Below are 18,515 nucleotides of genomic sequence, written 5' to 3' on the forward strand. Positions count from 1 at the left end.
ACGGCCTAGGAACAGTGGGTTAACTGCCTGTTCAGGGGCAGAACGACAGATTTTTACCTTGTCAGCACGGGGATCGATCTTGCAACCTTTCGGTTACTTGTCCAACGCTCTAACCACTAGGCTACCCTGGCAGTGGGGGGAGGAGTACTGCATTAACACTTATTTGTGTGGAATAGATCAGAAATGTTGGTTGTGGGATCTATTAAATTGTTTGTGGACCATCACAAGTATGCTGTAGTTTTGCCTTTTGTATGAATGATTATTTTTCTCCATACACCTAGAAACCTAATGGGTGTTCGTTAAAAACACCGTGTCTCCAGCTTCTCATCTATACGTGTGTCAGCAAAAGTTTAATAGAGGGTTGTAACTGGAGCTGGGTAATAATGGACTATCTCCTGCTGCTTCCTGCCTGCCCTGCAGGAACGGGCGTTTGGTGAGCTGGAGAAGAACAGTGACAAGCAGCAGTCCAGCCGGTCCCAGAGACAGACAGATCCTCCCTCTCACTTCCACCACCTCTTGTCAGCCCTGCACAAACACCTGCTGGCCCATTGTTACAGCCAGACCAACACAGAGGTACTGGTCCATTGTTACAGCCAGACCAACACAGAGGTACTGGTCCATTGTTACAGCCAGACCAACACAGAGGTACTGGTCCATTGTTACAGCCAGACCAACACAGAGGTACTGGTCCATTGTTACAGCCAGACCAACACAGAGGTACTGGTCCATTGTTACAGCCAGACCAACACAGAGGTACTGGTCCATTATTACAGCCAGACCAACACAGAGGTACTGGTCCATTGTTACAGCCAGACCAACACAGAGGTGCTGGCCCATTGTTACAGCCAGACCAACACAGAGGTGCTGGCCCATTGTTACAGCCAGACCAACACAGAGGTGCTGGCCCATTGTTACAGCCAGACCAACACAGAGGTGCTGGCCCATTGTTACAGCCAGACCAACACAGAGGTACTGGCCCATTGTTAGAGCCAGACCAACACAGAGGTACTGGCCCATTGTTACAGCCAGACCAACACAGAGGTACTGGTCCATTGTTACAGCCAGACCAACACAGAGGTACTGGCCCATTTTTACCTTCTACTGTACATGGTTAGAGTTTCTTTAGTTTGACATTCTACAGATTTAGCGTGAGATATGTTGCTGCTGTATCCTGGAGCCATCTTGGAAAAGTGATGTAATATATTATTGAATTCTAAAAGAGTATGCAAGTTGCTGTGAGGTGCTCAATTCCTTATTTCCGCCTGTCTTACCCCTCTAGGATGACAGCAGTGTGACGTTGCTCCACAAACACCTGTGTCTGCTGCTACCCTACACTGCCGAGACCTTCAGGAGGTCCACCATCTTACTGGAGGAGAGCTCTCTGGACAAGCACGTCATCCACAAGCTACACAGTAAGAGATCGATGCCTTATACACCCATATGAATATAAGAGTTTATCCATATGTATAGGGCCTATATATGAGCCCAAGCCTGAAAAAAAACCAGAATCAAATAATGCTTGTGCCCTTATACAATTACATAACCCACCGCATATTACACCTGGCAGAGAAACATTTAAAAAAAAAAAAGACTGATTGAAGATATATTTGCTACATAAAGGGTCTAGCCTAAATTAGACCATTAGCCACTACAACCTACAGTTGTAGTGAATTAGTATTTGATTTTGAATACCCTAGTAAATAGGGCATTTTTTTTGTAGTTTTCATAATGAATAGGCTGACCCATTACCTTTTAGCAACAGAATGTCACCACTGTGCGTTTCCATCTGCTCTCTCTCCTTCATTCCTTTCTCCAGTGTGCAGAGAGAGGGGATGTCAACAGTTGAATGAAATATCTTTCTTTATGAAAACATGTTACAATCCATGTTCCTGAGCAGATTTCACTTAGTTTCCCAAATTAAGTGCTGGGTAGCTTCAGGAGCAGGGTTTTTTTTAGAGCACATGGCATAAAGAGTTTGGATGCGATAATATCACCTGTCGCACGGCGAAATATGAGTGAAACGACCCGGAGGGAAAGTGGCATCCAGTCGCTTTTCCAGTGCATACGGATTACATGTATTTTTCCCCTTGCCCCTGTTCCTGTTGATTTGATAATGGCCCCTTTTTAAATCAAAACTCATTTTACATATTAGTAAAGACAAGATTAAATTGAGGATAGTCTGATGGGTGAAAATATGATCACTTGATTAGAGAACAGCGTGTGCAGCCAGAGGCAAGGAGCCGAGAGCAAGCTTTTTTTTTGTTGCTACTTTCTCAAATCCTCAATAGCCTGTAGTCAGACCATACAGTGCCTTGCAAAAGTATTCATCCCCCTTGGCGTTTTTCCTATTTTGTTGCATTACAACCTGTAATTTAAATAGATTTTTTTATTTTGATTTCATGTAATGGACATACACGAAATAGTCCAAATTGGTGAAGTGAAATGGAAAAAAAACAATGCACACGCTGTATATGTATTCACCCCCTTTGCTATGAAGCCCCTAAATAAGATCTGGTGCAACCAATTACCTTCAGAAGTCACATAATTAGTTAAATAAAGTCCACCTGTTTGCAATCACATGATCTGTCACATGATCTTAGTGTGTATATATACACCTGTTCTGAATCTGCAACACCACTAAGCAAGGGGCACCACCATGCAAGCAGCACCATGAAGACCAAGGAGTTCTCCAAACAGGTCAGGGACAAAGTTGTGGAGAAGTACAGATCAGGGTTGGGTTATACAAAAATATCAGAAACTTTGAACATCCCATGGAGCACAATTAAATCCATTCTAAGAAATTGAAAGAATATGGCACCACAACAAACCTGCCAAGAGAGGGCTGCCCACAAAAACTCACAGACCAGACAAGGAAGGCATTAATTAGAGAGGAAACAAAGAGACCAAAGATAACCCTGAAGGAGCTGCAAAGCTCCACAGCGGAGATTAGAGTATCTGTCCATAGGACCACTTTAAGCCGTACACTCCACAAAGCTGGGCTTTACAGAAGAGTGGCCAGAAAAAGCAATTTCTTAAAGAAAAAAATAAACACACACGTTTGGTGTTCGCCAATAGGCATGTGGGAGACTCCCCAAACATATGGAAGAAGGTACTCTGGTCAAATTGAGCTTTTTGGCCATCAAGGAAAACACTGTCTGGCGCAAACCCAACACCTCTCATCACCCCGAAAATACCATCCCCACAGTGAAGCATGCTGTGGGGATGTTTTTCATCAGCTGAGAATGGGAAACTGGTCAGAATTGAAGGAATGATGGATGGTGCTAAATACAGGGAAGTTCTTGAGGGAAACCTGTTTCAGTCTTCCAGAGATTTGAGACTGGGACAGAGGTTCACCTTCCAGCCGGCCAATGACCCTAAGCATACTGCTAAAGCAACACTCGAGTGGTTTAAGGGGAAACATTTACATGTCTTGGAATGGCCTAGTCGAAGCCCAGACCTCAATCCAATTGAGAATCGGTGGTATGTCTTAAAGATTGCTGTACACCAGCGGAACCCATCCTACTTGAAATGGCTGGAGCAGTTTTGCCTTGAAGAATGAGCAAAATCCCAGTGGCTTGATCTACCAAGCTTATAGAGACGTACCCCAAGAGACTTGCAGCTGTAATTGCAGCAAAAGGTGGCTCTACAAAGTATTGACTTTGGGGGCACGGTGTGAATAGTTATGCACACTCAACTTTTCATTTTTTTTTTGTCTGATTTCTTGTTTCACAATAAAAAATATTTTGCATCTTCAAAGTCGTAGGCATGTTGTGTAAATCAAATGATACGACCCGGTGGATACTTTTGCAAGCCGCTGTATATGTTTTGATTTCTAAGACATTCTAAGGTTTGTATAATTCACAACTAAAGTTTCCAAATAACTCTAAATCTAGCAAATAGGACCAGTTTTCAAATCATCTATTTTTTTTTGTTGCTCAACATAGTAAATTCATATGCGGATTCTCGCTCAGGAATGGGGAAAAATATCCTTTGATTTCATTCTTCTTACTTTCGACTAATTTTAAATAATGGCACAGGACTTATAAGCATATCTCATCTGGTGTTGTGGTAATACGGTCACTGCAACAGCCCTAAATACAACTTTTTCCTCATTTGTGTTACTCAACTGGAGACGTAGCGGCCTTGACGTACCACATAAACTGACAAAGCTCTTCTGAATCTCCCTCCCTCCTCTCCCCCTCCTCTCTCCCTCCTAGCGGTGCTCCTAAGCTCTGTAGCGGGCAGCCTGCTGTGCCAGGTCATGTATTCCCTGTTGCTGCTACCCCTGTGGGTGGTACGCCCGCTGCTCACCCACCTGCTCTGTCTGCTGGAGCACCTCAATGAGTTCAACTGCCTGCTGCCAGACACTGCCCTGCTGGAAGAGAGGGAGCTGGAGGCAGCATGTTCCGGACAGCTGGGTAGGTGTCGACTGGAGGCCGTGTGTTCAGGACCGCTGGATAGGTGTCGACTGGAGGCCGTGTGTTCAGGACCGCTGGGTAGGTGTCGACTGGAGGCCGTGTGTTCAGGACCGCTGGGTAGGTGTCGACTGGAGGCCGTGTGTTCAGGACCGCTGGGTAGGTGTCGACTGGAGGCCGGTGTTCAGGACCGCTGGGTAGGTGTCGACTGGAGGCCGTGTGTTCAGGACCGCTGGGTAGGTTCAGGACCAGGCTGGGTAGGTGTCGACTGGAGGCCGTGTGTTCAGGACAGCTGGGTAGGTGTCGACTGGAGGCCGTGTTCAGGACAGCGGTGGGGAGGCCGTGTTCAGGACCGCTGGGTAGGTGTCGACTGGAGGCAGTACGTTCAGGACCGCTGGGTAGGACATTTAGGGGGGTAACTTCGTCCCCAGACTGGCTAATTGCCCAAAGCGTGTCTGGGAACAAGATTACTAGGGGGAGACCTCCTGTTTCATTACTACTGGTTTCAAGCCCCTGACAGTATGGACCACCCGACCAGTCATGGATAGCCAATGGCATTGTTCTGTTGGGACACTGAGAGACAGGAAGAAAGATGGAGATCATTTAATAAACAGGAAGCAAAATAACTTTTTGCGTGTTAACAGAATGTCTGATTTTAAGATGATTGTTGCTAAGAAGTAGAAAATGTAGTCCAGGAGTCCAGGAGCTCCTTATTGTCATGATGTTATGGATTCATTCTGTGCTTCCAGATGACACTGAAAGGGCAGGTCCTAGCCACGGAGGGGCGGAGGACGACGGATGGGTGTGGCTTCTGGACCTGGAGAGATCTGTGGCGCTGGCGATTGGACGCTGCCTGGGCGGGATGCTGCAGGGACCGCCCCCTTCTGTCCAAGAGAGGACATCAGAATACTGGCTGTGTAACCCTCTCCTCAGGAACGGACTGGAGATGGACTTTGAACAACTGGGTGTGTAATGACACACACACACACAAACATTGACCTGCATGGGAATGTTTGTTCTAGTAATTATATTTATATGACATGACACATGCCAACCATGATGACCAGCATCGGTTCAATCTTTAAAAAGATTTCGATCTCAAGTCTAATTCCTGGTCAAGTACAGTAGTCGATCAGAAAATAAACTAGTTGTGGGGTGTTTAGGTTGTATTTTTAAAATGTATTTGATTTAACGTCAGTTAAGAACAAATTGTTATTTACAATGACAGCCTACCGGGGAACAGTGGGTTAACTGCCTTGTTCAGGGGCAGAACGACAGATTTTTGCCTTGTCAGCTCGGGGATTCGATCCAGCAACCTTCCGGGTTACTGGCCCAACGTTATGGATAACCACTAGGCTACCTGCCACCCCAAATTCTTCTTTCAACTCCTCACCATGGTAGTAATACCAGTATTGTCCCCTCAGCCAGTAATTTGTAGGTAACAGGGTAAAAAAAAGTCATATTGAGACAAATACGTGTCCACACAGTGTTGAGTTCTTCTGCAGTTTATTGAGTGCAGAATTTCACCCCGAAGGCCTTCGTCAGGCTTTTCATTGTAATAATAAATGCCTGTGTTATTGTGTCTGTCCCTGCAGACTCCAGCACAGCGTGGCTCACCGAGGCAGTGCTGCTTGGTTGTCCTGATGCCAAGCTGGCAGACCTGTGTTTGAGCGAGGAGAACAGCATGTTGATGGAGCTAGCTCTAGGATCGTCTAGGGAGCCTGCTGGAGGCCTGTGGAGGAAGATGAAGGAGTACGCCATCAGCAGGGGTAGGGCTAAGAGGAGACAGATGTATGCGCACACACACACACACACACACACACACACACACACACACACACACACACACACAGATGCATGCACATTCGCATGTACACACACACACACACACACACACACACACACACACACACACACACACAGATGCATGCACATTCGCATGTACACACACACACACACACACACACACACACACACAGATGCATGCACATTCGCATGTACGCACACACACACACACACACACAGATGCACACACACACACACACACACACACACACACACACACACACACACAGATGCATGCACATTCGCATGTACACACACACACACACACACACACACACAGTAACACTGTGACATCCTGTGTGGGTGATAATGACTTCAGTGACTGTGAGGGGCTATTCATAAAGTGTGTTGTTTCCAGAGGAAGGACGCTTTATCAGATATCAGATTATAAAATCATAAAAGCAGTATCTCTTGTCTACAGTGTCTTGTTCTTGGGTACCGCCATTCATTAGAGTTATCCTGAATGAATATGATGCTGACGTCACCATCAACCCAATACCTTTTTGAGACTTCTGATTTAGAGAGGTCGTAGGTCATTTGTGGCGTTGTGGTTTTTGAATAAACCGTTCTGTGTTATAACCTTGGCAGACTGGGATAACAGCGGCCCCTCGGGTGACTCCCTGTTAGAGACGGCGTGTCGCTGCAGCCTGGCTGCTCTCCTCAAACACACAGGGCTACAAGATGAGGCCTACTGGCAGGACAAGTGAGTGGAGCTGCTTAAATATGCTGTGATAGGATTTTCAAATACAGAGATACAAGTTTTTCTTAAAGGGATACTTCAAGATTTTGGCAATGAAGCCATTTGTCTACTATCCCCAGAGTCAGATGCACTCGTGGATACCAATTTTATGTCTCTGCGTTGCTAACTCACGCTAGCCCAATTGCTGGCTAGCGTTAGCACAATGACTGGGAGATTATAGGTATCTGCCAGAATGGTAGTAGATCCCCATAGACTTCCAGTCATTGCGCTAATGCTAGTTAGCTTTGGCTCACCAAACGACCTCTATCTTCCTTCATACTGGACACAGAGACATACTAATCACATCCATTAGTTCATCTGACTCTGGGGAAGTAGACAAAGGGCCTCGTTGCCAAAATACCAATGTATCCCTTTAATTCTCAGGTACTGAAACCCTACATTTGACCCATTTCTGACTTCATTTCAATCTGTGGCTGGATATTTTATGAGATGTATCCAACATGGGTCTCTAGAGCAGATGAAATGGCTCCAGTCCTTCAATGTGTATTGTGTGTGCCAGGAGAATGATGTATCATAACGTAATACCTCTTCTCCTTGTCAGGTACGAGCCGTGTGAGATGCTGATAGAGATTTATGAGATGGTGTATAAGATCAGGAGTGCTCTGCTGGCACATAAAGACTCTCCAGGGACTACAGCCAACACACAGGCCCTGGCTAACAGTAAACAGGTAGGACTACAGCCAACAAGCAGGCTCTGGCTAACAGCAAACAGGTAGGACTACAGCCAACACACAGGCCCTGGCTAACAGTAAACAGGTAGGACTACAGCCAACACACAGGCCCTGGCTAACAGCAAACAGGTAGGACTACAGCCAACACACAGGCCCTGGCTAACAGTAAACAGGTAGGACTACAGCCAACAAGCAGGCTCTGGCTAACAGCAAACAGGTAGGACTACAGCCAACACACAGGCCCTGGCTAACAGTAAACAGGTAGAACTACAGCCAACACACAGGCCCTGGCTAACAGCAAACAGGTAGGACTACAGCCAACACACAGGCCCTGCTAACAGCAAACAGGTAGGACTACAGCCAGGCCCTGGCTAACAGTAAACACACAGGCCCTGGCTAACAGCAAACAGGTAGGACTACAGCCAACACACAGGCCCTGGCTAACAGTAAACAGGTAGGACTACAGCCAACAAGCAGGCCCTGGCTAACAGCAAACAGGTAGGACTACAGCCAACAAGCAGGCCCTGGCTAACAGCAAACAGGTAGGACTACAGCCAACACACAGGCCCTGGCTAACAGTAAACAGGTAGGACTACAGCCAACAAGCAGGCCCTAGCTAACAGTAAACAGGTAGGACTACAGCCAACAAGCAGGCCCTGGCTAACAGCAAACCGGTATTACCCATGAACAGATAGCTACTGGACAGATGTGCAGGACTATTAGCCAGGATTCTTCCTATGGCATTGAGGAGTACACCACATCAGTCATTGGCTTCATCAATAAGTGCATCAATGACGTCGTCCCCACAGTGACCGTACGTACCCCAACCAGAAGCCATGGATTACAAGCAACATCCACACTGAGCTAAAGGGAGGAGCTGCCGCTTTCAAGGAGCGGGACTCTAACCCGGAAGCTTATAAGAAATCCCGCCATGCCCTCTGAACCATCAAACAGGCAAAGTGTCAATACAGGACTAAGATCGAATCGTACTACACCGGCTCTGATGCTCGTCGGATGTGGCAGGGCTTGCAAACTATTACAGGCTACAAAGGGAAGCACAGCCGAGAGCTGACCAGTGACATGAGCCTACCAGATAAATTACTTCTATGCTCGCTTCGAGGCAAAAAACACTGAAACATGCATGAGAGCATTAGCTGTTCCCGGAAGACTGTGTGATCACGCTCTCCGAAGTCGATGTGAGTAAGACCTTCAAACAGGTCAACATTCACAAGGCCGCAGGGCCAGACGGATTACCAGGACGTGTACTGCGAGCATGCGCTGACCAACTGGCAAGTGTCTTCACTGACAAGTGTCTTCACTCCCTGTCCGAGTCTGTAATACCAAGATGTTTTAACAGACCACCATAGTCCCTGTGCCCAAGAACACTAAGGTAACCTGCCTAAATGTCTACCGACCTGTAGCACTCACGTCTGTAGCCATGAAGTGCTTTGAAAGGCTGGCCATGGCTCACATCAACACCATTATCCCAGAAAACCTAGACCCACTCCAATTTGCATAACACCCTAACAGATCCACAGATGATGCAATCCATATTGCACTCCATTGAAAAACAATGTTTTTCATTGACTGCAGCTCAGCATTCAACACCATAGTGACATCAACCATAGTGAACACCTCCCTCTGCACCTGGATCCTGACTTCCATCACCCCAGGTGGTAAGCTAAGAACCCTGGGATCCTCAAACACCCCCTCTGCACCTGTACTCCCTGTTCACTCATGACTGCACGGCCAGGCATGACTCCAACACCATCATTAAGTTTGCCGATGACACAACAGTGGTAGGCCTGAACAACAACGAGACAGCCTATAGGAAGGTGGTCAGAGACCTGGCCTTGTGGTGCCAGGACAACAACCTCTCCCTCAACGTGATCAAGAAAGATGAGATGATTGTGGACTACAGGAAAAAGAGGACCGAGCACGCCCCTATTCTCATCGACGGGGCTGTGGTGGAGCAGGTTGAGAGCTTCAAGTTCCTTGGCGTCCACATCACCAACAAACTAACATGGTCCAAGCACACCAAGACAGTCGTGAAGAGGGTATGACAAAACCTATTCCCCCTCAGGAGACTGAAAATATTTGGCATGGGTCCTCAGATCCTCAAAAGATTCTACAACTGCACCGTCGAGAGCATCCTGGTTGCATCACTGCGTGGTATGGCAACTTCTCGGCCTCTGACCGCAAGGCACTACAGAGGGTAGTGTGTTCGTCCCAGTACATCACTGGGACCAAGCTTCCTGCCATCCAGGACCTCTATACCAGGCGGTGTCAGAGGAATGCCCTAACAATTGTCAAAGACCCTAGCCACCCTAGTCATAGACTGTTCTAGCGGTACCGGAGTGCCAAGTCTAGGTCCAAGAGGCTTCTAAACAGCTACTACCACCCAAGCCATAAGTCTTTTGATAACCTAATCAAATGGCTACCCAGACTATTTGCATTGCCCCCCCCCCCCCCCTCTTTTACACTGCTGCTACTCTCTGTTGTTGTCATCTATGCATAGTCACTTAAATAACTCTGCATATTACCTCAACTAACCGGTGCCCCCACACATTGACACTGTACCGGTACCTCCTGTATATAGTCTCGCTATTGTTATTTTTGTTATTGTACTGCTGCACTTGAACTACTTGTTACTTTTATTTCTTATTCATATTTTTGTAACTGCATTATTGGTTAGGGGCTTGTAAGCAAGCATTTCACTATAAGGTGAAATGTGACTATTAACATTTGATTTGACTTAATGTCGAGACAGTTCTCTGAATGATATCTCCATTCAACCTGAAGAGCTAATCTGAAGAGCTGTCTCTCATGTAACTGTCTCATGCTGTCTCTCATGTAACTGTCTCATGCTGTCTCTCATGTAACTGTCTCATGCTGTCTCTCATGTAACTGTCTCATGCTGTCTCTCATGTAACTGTCTCATGCTGTGTCTCATGTAACTGTCTCATGCTGTGTCTCATGTAACTGTCTCATGCTGTGTCTCATGTAACTGTCTCATGCTGTGTCTCATGTAACTGTCTCATGCTGTGTCTCATGTAACTGTCTCATGCTGTGTCTCATGTAACTGTCTCATGCTGTCTCATGTAACTGTCTCATGCTGTGTCTCATGTAACTGTCTCATGCTGTGTCTCATGTAACTGTCTCATGCTGTCTCTCATGTAACTGTCTCATGTAACTGTCTCATGTAACTGTCTCATGCTGTCTCTCATGTAACTGTCTCATGCTGTCTCTCATGTAACTGTCTCATGTAACTGTCTCATGCTGTCTCTCATGTAACTGTCTCATGCTGTCTCTCATGTAACTGTCTCATGTAACTGTCTCATGCTGTCTCTCGTTACTGTCTCATGTCACTGTCTCATGCTGTCTCTCATGTAACTGTCTCATGTAACTGTCTCATGCTGTGTCTCATGTAACTGTCTCATGCTGTCTCTCATGTAACTGTCTCATGCTGTGTCTCATGTAACTGTCTCATGCTGTCTCTCATGTAACTGTCTCATGTAACTGTCTCATGTAACTGTCTCATGCTGTCTCTCATGCTGTCTCTCATGTAACTGTCTCATGCTGTCTCTCATGTAACTGTCTCATGCTGTCTCTTCTATTCCTTCCAGAGTCCCAGTGGGCAGGACCGGCAGGAACCGGGTCCCTCTGGTAGAGAGCAGCAGGCGGACCGGGGGAAAGATCAGGACCCTGAGCTGGGGGGTCACAGTGGAGGTCACGGGACTCACCAGGGAGGGCAGTTCCTCCCCACGACTGCAGAACACAACCAGGAGGAGGGGCCAGAGGAGGACACACCCAGCATCAGCAGTATGTACCTGCCGGGTAAACTGGGCCATGTCCTTGGTCTTTGTTTGTCGCATGATGATTTTGAAGTGTAGTACACACACACTCTCCTACCTAAATCTCCCCATCCCTGTTTGCCAAATAGAGGTTCTCCAGTGCTTCCTGGCCACGCGGGAGGCCATGCAGCTACAGCAGAACGAGACTGTCTACGAGTCTTCCGGGACCTCCACCCTCCCCAGCAGCACAGAGAGCCCCGGTACCCCAGAAAGAGAGCCCCCTAACACGCAGGGCTGGGAGCGGCGGAGGGGGTCTGAAGAGGGCATGTCATTCCCTGTAGCCTGCCACCTGGTTGTGTCCCGCTGTGTGTTTCTCCTCTTGGGGGTCCGGCCCGCGTGGCAGGAACAGAGTGAAGAGACAGGGCAGGCGGAGAGCACTGGAGCCAGGTGAGTGGGTCTGTGGATGGGGGGAAGGAGTCGGGTGTGTGTCGTGGGTGGGGTTGTGGGTTTGGGCATTGGTGTCAGTGTGTGTGTGTGTATTTCAGTACATTAGCCCTAGTATTCTTTGTTTTTTAATCTACTATAAATTACTCGTCTGCTTTTCTACAGGAAATCAACTTCATCTACAGATTCTCTACTCAGCCCAAAGGCCGAACAGAGCAGATTCACCTTGGGCAGTAGAAAACCATCTGCAGGCCAGTCCAGAAACTCCTTCAAGAATAGAATGGGTACTAAATCACTCACTGAATATGATCTAACTATCAATCCAGGAAGTACAGTCACACACAATAGAAGATGGAATGAGAGGTCTAGGCCCAGTTTCTGTAAAGCACTTTGTGACAACTGAGGATGTAGAAAGGGCTTTATAACCACATTTGATTGATTGATTGATTGGATGAGAGGTCAACTATTATAACCCCTGACCTCTGACCCTCCCTCAGGTCTACCACTGTGTTCCCTGGGCATCATGAAGGATGCGTGGGAGCGGCTACGCCAGTGCATCAGCCCCACCACCAGCTCCATGTGCCAGGGCGGGGCGGGCAGCTCGTCCAGCGTGCTCAGCCAGGTCTTTCACTTCCTGTGTGGGAGCCTGCTCCGTCCGACCCCACCCTCCTCGTTACTGGAGAGAGAGGCAGGCAGCCAGGCAGACCCCAAGGCCATCACATTGGCCATGTACCAACAACAGCAGAGGGCAGAGGTAAGTATTTATAAAACTCGATACAGTTACACATCGCAATATTATTTTTGGACGATATTATTATTGATATTTGTCTGCAAGTAAACAATTAGTAAAAAATAATAAATAAAACTACTGTAGGCAGCGTTTGCTAGAGCTCGGTCGGCTTTACCAACGCCACTATTTCTCATCCCATTGCTTGTTTTCCATCTTGTTTATAAATAGCAAGCTAATATGTTTTCAGCACTTTTAATTCCATGGCTGATCAAAACTCCATGCTCCAGCTTGTTTCTCTGCAGCAGACTTATTAGTGAGCAATTAAATTGCAGTATTGTACCGAAAAAACATAGAATTGTGTGAAATGCAATACATATCGGTACCTAAGTATTTTTGATATATCGTACGGTCCCTGGCAATTCCCAGCGCTAAAAACTAAATACCTTATTTTAAGTGACTGTGCTAGTGGAGGGGCTATTCTCCCTGCTGCAGCATTGTAGAATCATTATCAAAGACTATTTATTTTAACAATTTATTGAGAGCACATTCTCTTTTACAAAACAACTGTAGTCGTCCGTTCGTTCAACATGGAGGGTTACAATAATGTAAAACACTATGATTCTCTTGTGCTCAGGTCCGTCTAGAGGCGTTGTGCCAGATCTCTTCCTTCCTGTCTGAGATGGAGGAGAAGAGTAGTGGTTCAGGCTCCTCTCCTCCCTTGCGGTTCCCTGGCTTGTTACAATCTGTTCAACTGCAGTTCCTGTCTGGCTGCTTCGGACTGGGGACACCTATCACAGGCTGCCAGTCTGGAGACAACGACCAGATGAACCACTACACTGTGAGTTAGACCAGATGAACCACTACACTGTGAGTTAGACCAGATGAACCACTACACTGTGAGTTAGACCAGATGAACCACTACACTGTGAGTGAGACCAGATGAACCACTACACTGTGAGGTAGACCAGATGAACCACTACACGGTGAGTGAGACCAGATGAACCACTACACGATGAGTGAGACCAGATGAACCACTACACTGAGTTAGACCAGATGAACCACTACACTGAGTTAGACCAGATGAACCACTACACTGAGTTAGACCAGATGAACCACTACACTGAGTTAGACCAGATGAACCACTACACTGAGTTAGACCAGATGAACCACTACACTGAGTTAGACCAGATGAACCACTACACTGTGAGTTAGACCAGATGAACCACTACACGGTGAGTTAGACCAGATGAACCACTACGCTGTCAGTTAGACCAGATGAACCACTACGCTGTCAGTTAGACCAGATGAACCACTACGCTGTCAGTTAGACCAGATGAACCACTACACGGTGAGTTGACCAGATGAACCACTACACTGTGAGGTAGACCAGATGAACCACTACACTGTGAGGTAGACCAGATGAACCACTACACTGTGAGGTAGACCAGACGAACCACTACACTGTGAGGTAGACCAGACGAACCACTACACTGTGAGGTAGACCAGACGAACCACTACACTGTGAGGTAGACCAGATGAACCACTACACTGTGAGGTAGACCAGATGAACCACTACACTGTGAGGTAGACCAGATGAACCACTACACTGTGAGGTAGACCAGATGAACCACTACACTGTGAGGTAGACCAGATGAACCACTACACTGTGAGGTAGACCAGACGAACCACTACACTGTGAGGTAGACCAGATGAACCACTACACTGTGAGGTAGACCAGATGAACCACTACACTGTGAGGTAGACCAGATGAACCACTACACTGTGAGGTAGACCAGATGAATCACTACACTGTGAGTTCAGTTACGTATCATCACTGCACAGGGACACGCACCATAGTAGTAGATAGTAATTACTTGAGCAAACACAAACAAGCTGGATCAGCAAGTAGTCTAGTGGTTAGAGTTGGACCAGTAACCGAAAGGTTGCTGGATCGAATCCCAGAGCTGACAAGGTAAAAATCTGTCATTCTGCCCCCCTGAAGAAGGCAGCCAACCCACTGTTCCTAGGCCGTCATTGTAAATAAGAATTTGTTCTTAACTGACTTGCCTGGTTAAATAAAGGTAGAATAAAATACATTTTAAAACATTGACGCTGATAGTATGAACAATGCATTAAGGAAGAGGACCCATCACATGTAGAAAAGTAGGTCTGTCCTGTGTGCTGACAAGAACGAGACTCACTGGCACGCGCTAAATACTGCTGAGATCTACAACTGCCGGGTGACAATCGTCATTTCAAGTTGATCGTGTAGTATTTTAATGTTACGCCGATTGTATTTCTGTCCCCAGTCTGGGACCCAGTCGGCGTCTATGTTTACCCAGAGAGAGCTGCAGTCTGCTGCCCACACCCTCTACCAGCAGGTGGTCCGAGTCCTGAGACAGAAGGTCCTCACGGAGAGGGAACAGACAGGTTGGGGTCCAAATATATTATAGAACACATTTACTTTAGACTGGTTCAAGATCTGTTTGTTTCCGTATAGCCAACTCTTTTGGCCATTGGCAAGACGGCACAAACAGATCTGGCTACAGTAACATGACTCCAGGGTCTGCTTCCATACATTCAGAAATGCATCCCTGACAGGGATGTCCCCTTGCCTGATCCCAGATATGTTTGTGATGTCTTACCATCTCGGTCATAGGAGTTGCCTCCACGGCATAAACAGGTCTGGGATCAGGCTAGCAGTGTGTCCACCCAGACTTGAACTCTTTTTTTAGTGTATTCCCTCTCTCTTTCTCAGGCTCCTACCAGCCTCTGTTGTTGGCCACAGTGTTTGCCTTGAATTTCCACTACCAGCCAGTAGATCTGGTGGTGGTCTGTAAGTCTGGCATCCTGGAGATCCTGCCGTTGCTGACAGACAACACGTGTGTTCTGATGAACCAGCGCTGGCTGGTAGCCTCTGTGTCAGGAAGCATGCTGCTGAATGGAGCCGTAAAACTGGCCTGTGCCCGGCTACTGCAGATACTGGCCATCGCTGCTAGGTGAGTAGACTTGACAGGGTTGAGGAAAGGAAATAGGAAAGGAACTAGGACGCCAGTTGAGAATGCTGCCGAGTGGAGGTGTCGAGCTGGCCTGCTGGAGATGCTGGCCAACGCTGATAGCTGCCTTGTTTAGTGCACAACAGCAAACAGCAAGATATGACATCTAGGATACTTAGAATCCCACCAGATGTATTTATTTAACCAGCGACCTTCTAGTTGCAGACCTGGCTTCTCTAACCTCTAGACTACTTCCCACCTAACTGGTGTGTGTGTGTGTGTGTGTGTGTTCTGTCCCCCAGTTCGTGTGAGGACTCCCTGCCTCTGGACGTGTCTCAGGCCCTGCTGGATGTGATGTGTGAGCAGCTCCAGAGTCTGTTACACATGGTCCACCAGCAGGAGGCGCTGGAGAACACGGCAACAGAGGAAGCAGACCAGGACACCTCCACCAAGAGGATCCGGATAGAGGGTGAGGCAACGTTAGAGGGGAAAGTACTTACTTTTACTTAGGCCTTTAAATTCCATGGCCACATATGGGGACATAACCAGCCTACTCTATGCGACAAATAGGTCATGACTTTAATGTGTGTTTGTTCTGAGTTTAAATTTTTTTTCAAAAAGTATTCACTGTTCCTTATGAATGCCATTGTTGTGGCCTAGTATGAGCTGTTAGCTTGAGTGGACATAATGTCAGGTGGGATGAACCTTCACAGTTTACATTTCTCTGTAGGGATGGAGATGGTGCGGAGCAGTAGGGTCATTGAGTCTCAGCTCGCTGACTTCTTGGTATTCCTGAGGCGTATCCTGTCGCTAAGGGTGACCAAGAGAGTCTCTGCCTTCATCAAGTGGATCGATCCACTCATGACCATCATCTCACACAAGTGCTCTTCTGGTAAGGGCTGAACGCAGTCAACTCCGTTCTGTTTCTCTTTATACTGCGCAAAATTGTAATTCAGAAGATTGTGGGGATGTGTCATGTCTCTGCACTTGTATCACCTTTTAAAATGTTTATCAAATATAACTTGGTCAAGCTGCTTGAAATGGAGATGTGATCATTCTATTAGGTTCTCCACGATTCCGGAACTTGAGAACCAAACTGTTAGCCTTCCACATTCTGGAAGGTCTGTTACCGGCCTGTTCTGATACAGCACAGATTGAACAGGTGAGACCACAGATTAGTCTACTGTCTCTGTCTGTCTGAGACCACAGAGTAGTCTACTGTCTCTGTCTGTCTGAGACCACAGAGTAGTCTACTGTCTCTGTCTGTCTGAGACCACAGAGTAGTCTACTGTCTCTGTCTGTCTGAGACCACAGAGTAGTCTACTGTCTCCGTCTGTCTGAGACCACAGAGTAGTCTACTGTCTCCGTCTGTCTGAGACCACAGAGTAGTCTACTGTCTCTGTCTGAGACCACAGTATTCTACTGTCTCTGTCTGTCTGTCTGAGACCCACAGAGTATTCTACTGTCTCTGTCTGTCTGAGACCACAGAGTAGTCTACTGTCTCTGTCTGTCTGAGACCACAGAGTAGTCTACTGTCTCTGTCTGAAACAACAGAATATTCTACTGTCTGTCTGATAAAGACCACAGAATATTGTACTGTCTCTGTCTGTCTGAGACCACAGAGTATTGTACTGTCTGTCTGATAAAGAACAGAGTATTCTACTGTCTGTCTGATAAAGAACACAGAGTATTCTACTGTCTCCGTCTGTCTGAGACCACAGAGTATTCTACTGTCTCCGTCTGTCTGAGACCACAGAGTAGTCTACTGTCTCCGTCTGTCTGAGACCACAGAGTAGTCTACTGTCTCCGTCTGTCTGAGACCACAGAGTAGTCTACTGTCTCCGTCTGTCTGAGACCACAGAGTAGTCTACTGTCTCCGTCTGTCTGAGACCACAGAGTAGTCTACTGTCTGTCTTTCTGAGACCACAGAGTATTGTACTGTCTGTCTGATAAAGAACACAGAGTATTCTACTGTCTGTCTGATAAAGAACACAGAGTATTCTACTGTCTGTCTGTACCTACCAGTTATAAAGCATGGAACTTACTTGTTTTCTCCTCCTCCCCTTTTCAGATAGTTGATCAGCTGTTTGGGCTTCTCTCAGTGTGTATGTGGGAGGAGCCTTTAGCTGTGAAGAAGAACCAAGAGAAAACAGCAGAGAGCTCCAACAGGGTATTCACAGTTACAATATCATGGACATTTAAATTAACTTGGTGTGGTGTTTGTTGAGTTTGAGTAATGTGGTCCTGTGTATCTGAGTTGGTAGCTTAATGGTCGTGGGTCATGAACTTACTATAAGGTCGGGGGTCAGGAACGTACTGTAAGGTCGCGGGTTAGGAATGTCCCTGTAAGGTCGCGGGTTAGGAACGTCCCTGTAAGGTCGTGGGTTAGGAACGTCCCTGTAAGGTCGTGGGTTAGGACCGTCCCTGTAAGGTCGTCCCTGTGTTAGGAACGTCCTGAACGTGGTTAGGAACCCTGTAAGGTCGTAAGGTCGCGGGTTAGGAACGTCCCTGTAAGGTCGCTGGTTAGGAACGTCCCTGTAAGGTCGCTGGTTAGGAACGTCCCTGTAAGGTTCGCTGTAAGGTCGCGGGTTAACGTCACTGAACGTTAGGAACGTCCCTGTAAGGTCGTGGGTTAGGAACGTCCCTGTAAGGTCGGTTAGGAACGTCACGTCCCTGTAAGGTCGCGGGTTCGTGGGGAACGTCCCGTCACTGTAAGGTCGCGGGTTAGGAACGTCACTGTAAGGTCGCGGGTTAGGAACGTTCACTGTAAGGTCGCGGGTTAGGAACGTCACTAAGGTCGCGGGTTAGGAACGTCACTAAGGTCGCGGGTTAGGAACGTCACTAAGGTCGCGGGTTAGGA

The 18,515-nt window shown here is 47.2% G+C and overlaps 1 protein-coding gene across 6 annotated transcripts in view; it reads left to right on the top strand.

Moving 5' to 3' along the window:
- Positions 1 to 18,515, top strand: part of LOC112259490 (probable E3 ubiquitin-protein ligase HERC1) — a 96,241-nt gene that overhangs the window by 26,155 nt on the left and 51,571 nt on the right. For 5 of the 6 annotated variants that reach the window (XM_042326469.1, XM_042326464.1, XM_042326465.1 and 2 more), the window contains exons 17-34: positions 421 to 573; positions 1,280 to 1,412; positions 4,218 to 4,418; positions 5,165 to 5,380; positions 6,011 to 6,184; positions 6,849 to 6,963; positions 7,562 to 7,688; positions 11,318 to 11,528; positions 11,635 to 11,932; positions 12,095 to 12,213; positions 12,427 to 12,683; positions 13,294 to 13,497; positions 14,969 to 15,089; positions 15,418 to 15,658; positions 15,958 to 16,124; positions 16,386 to 16,547; positions 16,720 to 16,817; positions 17,727 to 17,825. In XM_042326469.1, the coding sequence (XP_042182403.1) occupies positions 421 to 573; positions 1,280 to 1,412; positions 4,218 to 4,418; positions 5,165 to 5,380; positions 6,011 to 6,184; positions 6,849 to 6,963; positions 7,562 to 7,688; positions 11,318 to 11,528; positions 11,635 to 11,932; positions 12,095 to 12,213; positions 12,427 to 12,683; positions 13,294 to 13,497; positions 14,969 to 15,089; positions 15,418 to 15,658; positions 15,958 to 16,124; positions 16,386 to 16,547; positions 16,720 to 16,817; positions 17,727 to 17,825 (3,096 nt within the window). The remainder of the gene's footprint in view (positions 1 to 420; positions 574 to 1,279; positions 1,413 to 4,217; positions 4,419 to 5,164; positions 5,381 to 6,010; positions 6,185 to 6,848; positions 6,964 to 7,561; positions 7,689 to 11,317; positions 11,529 to 11,634; positions 11,933 to 12,094; positions 12,214 to 12,426; positions 12,684 to 13,293; positions 13,498 to 14,968; positions 15,090 to 15,417; positions 15,659 to 15,957; positions 16,125 to 16,385; positions 16,548 to 16,719; positions 16,818 to 17,726; positions 17,826 to 18,515) is intronic. The other variant, XM_042326466.1, reaches the window with a different exon arrangement.

This window comes from Oncorhynchus tshawytscha, linkage group LG09, assembly GCF_018296145.1.
Source record: "Oncorhynchus tshawytscha isolate Ot180627B linkage group LG09, Otsh_v2.0, whole genome shotgun sequence".
Lineage (NCBI taxonomy): Eukaryota > Metazoa > Chordata > Actinopteri > Salmoniformes > Salmonidae > Oncorhynchus > Oncorhynchus tshawytscha.